The sequence below is a fragment of the Aythya ferina genome, assembly GCF_964211825.1.
Source record: "Aythya ferina genome assembly, chromosome: 3".
Taxonomy (NCBI): Eukaryota; Metazoa; Chordata; class Aves; order Anseriformes; family Anatidae; genus Aythya; species Aythya ferina.
The window spans coordinates 87,369,764-87,382,591 of NC_140298.1; the positions used below are offsets into that span (position 1 = coordinate 87,369,764).

Here is a 12,828-nt window from a genome sequence, read left to right on the forward strand (position 1 = left end):
TCCCAGCCATTACATACATGTATATCCAGGGTTGCTACATCCTAGGTGCAGAATCCAACACTTGCTCTTGTTAAATTTCATGTGGTGGGTGATTGCCCGGCCCTCTAACTTGTCAAGATCCCTCTGCAAGAACTCTACCCATTGTGGAGTAAACAATTTAATGTCATCCACAGACTTAGTATACCTTCAAGTTCTGCATCCAAGTACTTTATGAAAACATAAAACATGAAAAGGGGAAGAAAATATGGTGAAAAGGACTCAAGGGCTTCTCTTCTCCAAGCTGAACAACCCCAGGTCTCTCAGCCTTTCTTCGTAGAAGTACTTCAGCCCTCTCATCATCTTCATTGTCCTCCTCTGGACTTGCTATAACAGCCCCACATCCATCTTGTGCTGGGGGGCCCAGACCTGGATGCAGCACTCCAGGTGGGGCCTCACAAGAGCAGATGGGGATTATCCCCTCCCTCGACCTGCTGGTCACTCCTCTGTTGATGCAGCCCAGGATGCTGTTGGCTGTCTCCACAATTTTTCCAGGCAGTGAAGTGAGGCACTGACAGGCCTTTAATTACCAGGGTCTTTTTTTTCTCCTGTTCTTGAAAACTGGGGCATTTGCCAGCTTCCAGTCAACTGTGACCTCTCCAGATTACCAAGACCACTGAGAAATAATTGAAGTATCACGATGACTCCATGTTGAATAAAACATGTTATGATAACACAGTGCCTCAGCCTGAAAAGTACCAAACAATGATCTGCAAGGTCATGTTCCAAGGCCTGACCATGGAAATCATCACTGCAGCACTTCAACTTAGAAGCATTAAAATACAGTTGAGGCAATGTGTAAGAAGTGCTGAGGATGGGCAGTCATACACAGTACAGAAATTGCCATCTCCTACAGATGACTGAATCGTTAAACAAGGAAACACTAGACATTATTACTAAAATTCATCTTTAATAAAATTTTAAAATAGCTATTGCAAACTTTATTTGAATAAAAATTAATCAATGACAATTTTTCAAGATCCTGTGAATCAGTCCAATTCCATAATATTTGTTCAATTATTTAAAAAGAAGCAATTTGCACAGCCAACATGTTAGTTCACTGTCATTTGATCAAAACAGCTCATGAAAGCATTCTTTTCCTACCGTTTATGATTTGATCAAAAGTGAAAATACATGTATGTATGATGATCCTAATCTAGTTCTAAGTGCATTTCTGACCATCTCAAGGCAGACAAGAAGTTTAGTTCAAATTGCTTAAGGCCTTTCATGAAAAAACTAGAGATGTAATACCCAGCTAATGTTTGGTTCATTACATCTGCTTATATGAGCCAGCATTTTTATATTGTCTTCCTTATATTAGTATCCCACCCAAACTAACAATATTAAAAATCACCAAAAAAAAAATTAAATATAACACCTTAAGATTCAAGCAAAGCTGATGAAGCTTTAGGGTAACCACTACAAAATACAGAAATAAAATGCATCGTGTGAAACTAATGAGAAATCTTAGCACTGGAGTTCTGGAGACTCAAATGTAGCCCATATACAAACGCCATTCATACACATCTAAAAAGAAAGAGCTACCCACTAGGAAAAATAAACACTGGGTTGATCCAATACAGCACAATGTCAGACTTTATTGCGTAAAATAGCATTAGTGCAATGATATTTTCAAGTGGCACACAAAAATATAATAAATTGAATAAGAAACAATAGTGAAGTCAAATTTATTTTGACATGGGGGAAGGGGAATCTAATAAAAACTCAAAAGGCCTGATCACAAAATTGCTGTTACAGTTTTATCTATAAATTACTAGTGATAAAATTTAAAGTCTCCTAGATATTTGGAGCACTAAACAGATAAAGCTGGTTCACTGCATACAAATTTATGGGAGAAAAAGAAAGGCTATAACAGAAAACAGAAAAATATTGACCATTACAAAAAAAAAAAAAAAAAAGAATAAAGTGGGTGATTTTGTTCTCTTTGGTTAGTGTTTGAGATATCGAAATGATTCCATTAGGCACCAGTTGCTTTCCAAATATAATCTTTTCCTGAAAAAACAGAACATCATACAACATTACTGGGCACTTCTTGAAAATCCTGTATGCTTTTAATTGCACATACATTGCACACTGTAGTACATTGGAGCCGGTATAATGGACATGTATATACATATGCTTTAACATAAATCTGCTTGAACCAAGTACTGTCAAAATCCACACCAACTTGAACACATTTGGAGAAACATTGCTAGGATATTATTCTGAAAACTTACTAAAAACAATTTTAGAATCCCAGGTCTGATTTTCAAAAGTGACTTTCAAGCCAAAAGAGAGGCAATGGACTTTGGCTCTTCAATTTTTTCTGTACCAGTCCAGCCAATTTTCTCTTTTATCATATGCCACTGATGTGCACAAGCCAGCAAGCTCTTGCTTTTGAAGTAAATAGGGGCATGAAGGTGCCACGCCAGGAACCAAAACAGACGTCGAGCTGGCCCAGCATGCAAAACTGCAAACTCTAAGGTGCTGTAAACCCATTTTAGGCAGCACTCATCACAGCATGAGCACTTCCTGTTATGTACAGCAGCATTCTGCACAGGTTTCTAGATGACACACATAAAGAAATCTGTAGAGAAAACTCAGCTAAGATCATGGATGACAGTGAAGGCAGAACGTGGAGTGCGAAGATTTAAAAATCTTTATAAACCTTTAAAAAGAATTAAGGTTTTGTTTTAAAGCCAGTCCGAAATAAATGATTATTTCTCAGTGATTTAATAAGATGTTAATGGACCTGCACAGACTATCTGTTGATAGCATGAAGCTGAAAAGGACACGAAGTACCAAAGAATACTTGGACTTCAAAGAGCAACCACACAAGAATGTTCATGCAATGCAAAAGGAAGACTCCAGCACAAAATACCTTTTCCCGACTGCTTTTAGCACCACTATAAAGCTTCTTAAAGACCTTGTTCAAAGATTTCCTAAAGTTTTTTTTGCTAAAAGATTTACCAGTAACTTCAGTGGGAGCATGATCCCTCTAACATCAAGCACTTGCTCTATAGAGTAACAGAATAAATACATATGCTGAACATTTGTGAACAGGTTCCTACACAACAATGAGGAAAACAAAAGAGTCACTGTGCAACATGGTATTACTTTTACTCTGATCCCTTCACTGCCAATACACACTACACAATACAAAATCCTCTGCAACTCATTCAAGGCAATAGTCATTGCTACAAAGTGACTGAAGGCATCTTTCAAGGCAACAGCGTTGGGAAGTTAAGGCCACCTGATGTAAACATTTGTCTAAAGTCATATGCTGTACATGGTACCTTTAAAATAACTTAAGAACAGAGGCATTTGGATGTCTGTAGTGATATACTACAGTAGAGAAAACAAAATAAAAAAGGATGTTTGTTCACTGACTGACAATTTCCGTGACATGGTGCATTATGACTGATGCTTCTTAGTAGGGTAGGCAAGGCAGCCAAGAGCCATTTAAAAACATGTGTTGTTTGTCTCAAAAACAAATGTAAGGGAATACTAATAAAAGCTGCTCTGTCTGAAATTAGGCTGAGCAGTTTGAGTCCATTTCTCCACAGGGTATTTGGGAAACTGGGACCGCCTGCAAAATAAAACTATGAATTTATTCCTACCATCTACTGCAAAGGAGTGGGTTATCTCTAGTATGTCTCCAGTAGAAAATAAACCTCTATCATAACATTAATCAGACATGAATGTCCCTCTTTAAAACTCTACATATAGTAGAGCTGAAAGTATATGAGCTTCATGTTCTTGAAATGACAGCAAATGGAGGCAAATGACATGTCAAGGCTGCTGTCCCCAAAGGCAAAAGATCTGCTTTTATATTTCATCAAGAAATAAAACCCACAGCAAAACAATCCGAGTTTAGAGTGTGAATGTTTTTCGGTAAACTACACTTGGCACCATTCAGTCTATGCTCCCATCTATGAGTAAAGGATTTGAGACACAAGGATATATTTCATTTTTGCATCTTGGACCCCTATAACCAAGGGCATGACTTACAGAGGGTCATATTCTGCAGTCTGTTGACTAAGTAGTGCTTTGGATTTCAATACATACTATATCATTTTGTGTAGGTCACAGCAGCATGGGAACTCATGTTAAGGCACTAAACAACCACTCAAAGGGCTAGATGCAATGTGCACCAAAGACAAGTGAAAAGCACTAATTGGCTACAAAGAATTAGGCCTCAGCTCTGCCAGAGAGACTGAACAGAATCCCAAGTTTCTGAAAAATATTGTAAATTCTAAATACAGGTAAAGTAAAACAAATAATTCCACCTAAACTAGTTTTGTAGTTAAAAACCAGTATCTCATATTAAGAAAGCACCCAGTTCAAGAAATTCTGCCCTTTTCCATGCTACCATGAACTAATTTCCTTTTCTGAACAAAAATACACATAAGCATAAAATACAAAAATATACATTTTAAGCAGTAGCAAAAAAATGAATAAAAATTAGAAATTGCTCAAGGAAAGTGACTGACATGTAATTCAATGTGTACATATACACACTCCGTCTCAAAAAGGTACAAAAGGAAGGGAATCAATAGCCTGAAAATTTCTGTTAGTCAGCATAACAACAATTAATTTCATTTTAATAAGTCAGAATGTTATCAGCTTCCTTATCAAAAAGAAGTAAGCATTAAATACCACAAGCAGTGTTCAGAAAGGATATGTGGGCTGCTCAACAGTGAAGAGGTTCACTGAGAAAGATGCTGGTGCAAGAGGGAAGAGGGAAGAGCTCCCAAGCTTACACGTTTCCACATTCATACAGACATTTAATTTTCCCCACGTGCAAACAGCCAGTTGGGCTGTAAATGTCTGCTGCTCCAGGAAGACCTCATCATCCCTCTTCCTCCCTCCCACTCTAGCAAGGCACTTAAACATATGAGGATATGCTTAAATGAGTCAATTATGTGTTCTGCTGAACACAGGATGTGTGTGGAGCCCACAGCTACTAAAAGCCTCCCTGCCTACAAAACCAGGACTTGCACCCACAGATGGCACTGAGTTGATATGTCACAAAGAACAATGAACAGCTCTTGAAGAGTTATGGCACTTAAGTTGTTAACAAGATGATAAGGCAAAATGCAAGACCTAAATGATCTCCCAGAGTGACATTTCTAGAAAAAAATCTTAAAACTGTCATCTCACTGACCATAAATATACTAGGGGACACCAATATTCTCACATGGAAAGAGAATTAGGTTTCTTTCTGAATAACCCTGGGGGAAAAAAAAAAAAAAAAGAGAAAAAAAAAAAAAAAAAAAAAAAAAACCACTGTCTCAAACTTATATTCCATCTTCAATGAATTTACAGTAAAGACTTCCAGAGTAAAATCCATGAAAACATCCGGAGGCATTATTTTCAAACATGATTAACTTATGAATTGGCAAAAAATCCACCTGGCTTCTTTGCAATGATTAAAAAAAAGACTGACAATTTTCTGGAGTGTTCAGCAGTTTGTAAATGCAGCATTTTTTGGCTCTTGAATCTGCTCTGAAGCAAGCTTCTTTTATTTTTCATATTATTCCCCATGAGAGCACAGAGAAACTCAGTATTAGTGTTAAGTGTCATGTCTGCAGAACAGAACAATGCAAGCTCCCAGCACTCTGCTTACCAACATCGTAAAGGAAGAGGAGACAGTTTTTCAGAAAAGCACTGTAAATTAACATACACCCCTAAAAAAATATGCAAAAACGCTAAGGTAAAAGGGAGCAGGAACATGGAGCAAGGTTTGCATTTTCTCAGACTGCTTTCTTGGTAACTGTGCTTCTTCAGAAAATAACTTCAGTATGAAACTAACACTTGGAAAGTTTTTTCCAGCAGACGCTTAAAGAAATTTTCTGGCACAGCCAGAAATTTACCATATGGGCCAGCCCTGCTCTCCCTGAACACAGCAGGAGTTAGGTCACTAATCACTGAAGATGGGCTGGTATCTGAACATAAAATTTTCTTTGGCTAATTTATGGAAATGTTAGATGTGAAACAATCTGTTTCTTCTTAGAGTACCCAACTGCACAGCAAGTTTACATGAAGGACAAACAGCACACAGAACAAGGAAGCCAAGGAAGAGTGCTGAAGCAAGGCTAGAGAACCAGATTGGTGGCAAAGGCTGCAGTCACTTTGACACAAGTCACAAGGGGTTATACGTTGCATTACTTCTGAATTGTAGCTTCTCACTGCTCTTCTCCCTGTTTAGAAAGGATAATTAACATAAGTTAATGAACTTCTGAAGACTGTCCAACAAACGGAAATTCACAACTTAGTTTAAAAGGAGTTTGAGACTGACTGCTCATCCTTCCTGAAATAAGTACTCATAATGAACCAAATTTCTGAAATGCTATGTGGTTTCTAATAGAGTCCCATCTGCAGACAGAGAATTATGCCTTTAACCATTGGCCACATTCAGGGTGTAGATCTTGATTTAAATATACACACACAGTAACCTACATCCACGTATCTTGGAAAGATTTTTATCAGATTAGCTTCACAAAGAAAGCCTTTTTAAAGGATGCACTAAACTCTAATGCAGACCTTGTCATACACTACAAAATCCTTCTTAGAGTGGGTGTTTAAGCCTGGAAATTAATATCTGTTCCTTTCACAAAGCATCAAACATTTTCAATACACTCAGACAAGTATACTGAGAAATACTCAAATGAAAGACCTGCAGTCATAGACTCAAATCTAAACAGTGAGTCCCAAACTGTTCAGAAAACCTGATCAAATGTTTTAGAGCGAATTTTGCCCCTACCGACTCGGGAGCCCCCATAATAAAGGAATTATGATGTTTTCCCTAGCAGGTTACTGGCTCTCACATGTAAGATATCAGTCTCTCATAACTGAGTCTTGTTCTCACTATTACGTCTGAGAGCTTCAGCTTCCTGACTCTGGGATTACCTACCTCACCTAGCTCTTGCTCCTGCATTTTGCTCCCCAGTTTCCTGAAGGGTTGCTACAGAGCCAAATGGACTAGAAGCCTGGAAAGCCATGCTCATTTCAAAAACATCAATGTATGTTAATTGCTTACAGAACAAGCTTTTGCAAAGTTTCATTTGCTTGTGGTTTGAAGATTTTCATTCCAACTAGAGACACTGCATTTTTATTTTTTTAATGAGCCAATAATCAGTTTCAAGCATCAGATAGTAAAAAATAAAAGATATCCTTAAAGGGCCAAACCCTTACTAAATAGTGACACCCAACAAGCTGTGAACAAAATCAGGTAAAAGTAGTAGCACAGTCATTTGAATGTGCTGAATAGCTGTGCATATTAACCCTGGCAGAGCTCACTGCTGGCACCACTATACTGGTACCCAAGCCAGTCCTCACACCTATGCTGGTTGTAATATCTACCATGGAGACATGCCTTTTTTGACAAATGCCAGAGCGTATGGACTTTTTAGACATCTCCTAGCTCTGAATATGAAGCAATGAAATCAGATGTGACTCTGCCTGTAACCATCACATAAAATACACACCTGCAGCATGGTTCACCAGCTACGGAACTGATAGAAATTAACAGAATAAAATAAAAGCACACCCCTGTATCAACATGTGTTTACATGTTGACCAAAAATATGTCTATGCTACATGGTAAAAGGAGTGAAATCTTGTAAAATAATATTTGAAGCAACCTTTTTCTTGGAGCTAAAGCCTTTTACTGCAGCACTGATTGTTATATAATTTTACTCATTAAGGATACTCATCCTTATCTTTAAATGAATATTTATTTATTCATTGAAAATTTGTGGATTCTAAATAGATTTAAATTGAATAACAGTATTTATACATATGCATTTATACATACTTTTTGTACACATATTCATTAGCCAGTACTCTTATAAAAGAGTAGGTCCTCAGCTCTTCTCCTAATCACTGAAGCATGTGGAAATTTGTTTTGGCCATAGATTCCAAGTGTTATGTGTTTGCCTTAAATAAAAATTGCTCCAAGTTGTTAAGCCACTAGGACTTAAAACATGCTCTAGGTTAGTGGGTATTTTAGCTACATCCTTTAATTTTCTATTTTAGTTTAAACTCCTGGGATTGAATAAACATTTCAGCCTAAATAGAAGAAATGTGATTTTTACTCAGCTAAAGCAGTACACATTTGTATTTGGTTGTCTTTTGTCCTATGCTAAAACAGATCAACATGGAGAAAATTGCTCATACAACTTTTTAATTCCTTATCTCAAACCAAGCCCAAATCATTAATAATGTTTCAGCTGTCTGGTATAATGAAAACCTCTCTAATGTCTTCTCCTGCAGCCTGTGATCTTTCTTTGCTTCTCACTTTGTACGTTTCTGCCTTTCTCTAAAATACACACTATTTAAAAAATAAAAAATAAAAATAAAATTGAAATTGTTTTTCCCATGTACTTCTTTTTTTACATAACTATAGAAAACAAAACACTGACTTTTTCTCCAGTGAAGGGCTCTCTGATTAAACAAGAAACAGATGCAAAAGCTACTTGAAAGATAATCATTAACTTGGTAAGTGAACCGCAGTGAAGTTCCTGCTTCATTTTGGTAGTTTGCGGAACACATTGAGAACCATACTGAAAACAATTTATACCAGCTGACAATTAAGTTATGACAATTCACACCATCTATGGAACCAACCCATGAGAACAGCAAAATGTATACAGGAAAACACAACTGTTTGTTAGAAAACTTGGTGTGTCAACATCAAAAATGTTGCAGTTCAATGGAAAATGTAAATTGCAGTGCAATGTGGCTTTCTATTCACTAAAATTTGTCCCATTTCCATGAAAAGAAACGTTATATTTTTAGCTTCTGAATCACTAAGATCCATTTGGAATGACTGACACTTACTAGGTTCATAGTAATCCATTATAGTCACTGAAGCATCTTGGATATTTGCCACTTTGAAGTCTCTCACAGCCGGAATATCCACACAAACCTGTGTTTCATTTAGCTAGAAAAACAGAAGAGAAACATCCTGAGAACCCTGCTGATGGTGGTTCATGGAAGAGATAAGAACTTCTAACTCATTGGCAGTTCTCTTCATTTATAAAGACTTGGAGTGAGGATGCACATAAAACCACTTATTTCACTTGTTGTTACTTCGGCCAAAACACAGACTTGTTAAAAAATTTACCTACGTATAAATGATTTTACAAGATTTTTGCAGTCTAGAAACGCCTTACAATGGTGTTGCACCTATCCCATCAGTCTCTTTTTAAAAAATGGAACTCATTCAATGTAGATAGCAGTTGTTGGTTTCCACGATGAATACAATCATACTGTCTTTCTGACTTTAAAATCTAACATTGGCAGTCAAGATTAGCATCACTGCAAATGCATTTCTCTGTTATTTTCAACTTACGGTGTCTAAGTATAGGTTTACTTTTCCATTTTCCTCTTCCATCTTCTTAATTGTATTGTCCAATGGAACGAAATCCGGTGACACAGAGAAACCACTGAGTAAGCCAACCTCCATGAGGACCATACCACTACTGGGAGCTGCACCAGAACCCAAGTACCTTTTCAAAATATGGAGGCAAAGAAAATTTTAGTAGAAACACAATAGCAAACTCTCCAAATAAATTGTTTAATTATTACATCTCAACAACAGAAGAAATAATGCTCAAGAATACTTAAGAAACAAATCAAACAAAATGCCATCAAGAAAAAAAATATCTAACAATAAAGAGATAAGAATGGATTTCTCTATTTTTTCTGCCTAATTTCAGCCACATACAAAAATTTAAGCTTAGAACTGACAAAACTACAGTATATAAATGATATGAGGGACAACACTAGGACAACATTGACAGCACTGGCATCTTGAAGTACATGTTTACATCACACATACATATGAAATAATGTGATTAAACATATGAAAAGGAATATTTGAAAAGGAGATAATTAAGAAACCACTACAGGAACTCTTGCACTGAAATATTCATATTTCCACTCAAGGATGCATTGCTTTACTTTTATTCATTTTTGGAGAGTGAGATAAATGTCTCTAAAAAGTCTCGCAAACATTCCCATATGCCCTTGATATAGACTGATGGTTTCATTAACAAAATCATCATCAGATTGTTCCTCAAAACCACAGTTTTAGAATGCATGGCTGTGTTATGCATCCACTTTGTGAAAAACTGGAAATTTAATAAATTGAGTTCCTTCTTTATTTTTGTAAATAATGCTTATTATTACATTTTCTTCCAGTCTGAGAATCAGATGCTGGACTTAAAAGCTTTGCTCTGTTGAACAAGCCACATATACCATGGCGCACACCAGAACTATCAAAATATATTTATGGTGTTCGGTGCTACAAGTGACACTTACGTGACCTACAAAAGATTGTACAGCTTTAAATAAAGTAGGTGGCAGAAAAACTTCCCTTCCTCCCTTGTCATGACAGGTAAATGACTATTGTACTAGAATAGAAGTGTCTCCAACCCTCATTTTGAAGGCCTGACAGTAGTTGAAAATAATTGAATAAAACTATTTCTTTGTAGAGTTGGATGGTTTAAAAAAAAAGGGAAGACTTTCTTTCAAAGCAAGGCTATTAAGCCTGGCAGGATAGTTGATTGAACACAGATATGATTTTGAAAGAAATACAGCACAACTGCTGACTTTAGTTGGCGCATGAGATTAGAAACAAATGAAACCATCTGTTGGATAATGGGCTACACCAAAGTGGCTGCTATTGAAAACAAATAACAGAATTGGAACTGGATGTAACTATTTCTGCTTAATTACCAATGAGAGAAGACAAAAATACCCAACCTGTTTAGGTAACCTGGGGTGCCACCAAAGTACAACCAGGTAACCCAACTAGCATGGTATTGCCAGGAAGTGGAAATAATACATCCCTAGAAGTGATAAAGGTCTGGCTCCCTTACTTAAGGGGGGGAGTGAGAGGGAGAGAAGGTGGGATAACCTGCAGATTGGAGAGAAAAAAAACTGCAGAGCTGCAGCCTCCGTTACTGGATTATGCATACTCACAGCTGGATAAACTGGTTGAGATTTCAGCAGTCTTTGCATTTACCTGCTTTGGTTTCTTTACCAAAAAGCCATGTCGCATTGTAAAGATTGTAACTGGACCAGCTGTAAACTGATTCATGAATTTAATATAGTTAATGCATATACTATATATGGGGCTGAGGAGAAGAGGAGGACTAGTGCATCAAGCCAAGCAACCAGAGGTGAAGTCTCAGTTTAAATAATAGAAACACAGAATAGTAGCACTTACACTGCTCCACTTTCCATGACGGAGCTGATGGATCTTAATGTTCCAAGTATGCACCCAGGGGTACTTTTATAATGCTGCTAGATCTTCCCAATATCCTTTGAACACTTTGCAAGTAAAACATCATCCTACAGCCTTCTAGAGATAAGTCCCTTCCTATCTGTATTCCTGAGTCAAAGTGCTGAGCTAGAATATCAGAATGCTCATCCCAGGTTTATCCCAGACCCATCATGTAAGCCTTTACACATCAGGATTTGGTGCTAGGCTTTAAAAAGCTGTTGATACTTCACAGAAAACCAAGAGAAAAAGCCCATTCTATTTCAAGAGCTCTCATATATTCTAGTGCCCTGACCACCATCTGTATGCCTGAATTGGTTAACAGAAACACATAAAAACAGGGATCTGGCTTTGTGCCTGCTGGATATTTTCCAAATTAAATCAATCCTCTCCACACTGACATCATATTCACTATAGCTATTATTTGTGTGATGGTGTCACCTAGAGGCACCATCTCCGGTCACAGCTCCGCTGTGCAGAGCATGAAAATAGTCCTAGCTATAACAAGTTTAAAATTTAAATAAATAACAATAAGAGGACATAGAGGAAAGGAATGTAAGCATGAACTTGGTTGATCAGGTGATACTTTACAAATCCTGCATTTATAAGGAACCCATTATAAGATGAAAAGAAGTAAATAGTGTTTCAAGAAGTATTGACAAGGAACAGATGATTTCCTTCAATACAAAGAGTGTAGTCACCTCAACATCCTTGTAGATAATAAGAAATATAAGATTATAAAATGTAAATACATATGTAAAAAGAGATAGTGTCCTCAAGAGTTTTCTGTGAAATACTCAAATGCGCTTTAATGACAGGAAGATATATCTACTGAGAAAATCACAAGAACATCTTCGTGTGTTTGTTTGCGATACATGTATAGGCACTTTTTCAGCAAGTAAAAAGGAGGCAGCAAAGCAGTCAAAGAAACAACCTGGTTTAATGACTGGCTGACCTAGGAATATGCAATATGACTATTCAGTGTCACCAATTCTCAGCTGATTCAATTTCTCACAATGTACAACGCATCCAGTGACTGTTCTATGGTCTCTGAGATGATACTTCAGCAATCTCAACTCAGTTCCTAGTAGATGTTTACTGAACAAGAAGCATCATCCCAGATGCACCCTCACAGCCCTTATTTAGGGGAAAGAATAAAATGATTTTGTACAGAAAAATCATCACCTCTTTCAACTCTAGAATCATGTTCACATTAAGTTACATTACTGAAATCATAAAGACATGATATATATAAATGAAAGACCACAACACTTGCACAGTAAGACAAACTGCAGTTGAAGTTAACATTACAAAGACATGGATTTTGACTCGTCAAAACTGTTCCAAGCTAAGTTTATTAACAGAGATGAACAAAGAATGATTACTTCTATTTCATAATGTTTTTTAACACTTCAGAAATTTGCTTCTCTTTTTATAAAAGGAGGTATCTACTTCTATATCAAAAGCAAAGTATTCTGTTCATGAAGGGTAAAGTTATG

At 36.9% G+C, this 12,828-nt stretch overlaps 1 protein-coding gene across 1 annotated transcript in view; it reads right to left on the reverse strand.

Annotated features, from left to right (window-relative positions):
• Positions 1–1,614: 1,614 nt before the first annotated feature.
• Positions 1,615–12,828, reverse strand: part of CD109 (CD109 molecule) — an 80,788-nt gene continuing 69,574 nt past the window's right edge. Inside the window, exons 31-33 of the mRNA XM_084514911.1 lie at positions 9,395–9,551; positions 8,881–8,983; positions 1,615–6,239 (exon numbers count right to left, since the gene is read on the reverse strand). Coding sequence (XP_084371037.1) covers positions 6,049–6,239; positions 8,881–8,983; positions 9,395–9,551 — 451 coding nt within the window. The 3' untranslated portion in view covers positions 1,615–6,048. The remainder of the gene's footprint in view (positions 6,240–8,880; positions 8,984–9,394; positions 9,552–12,828) is intronic.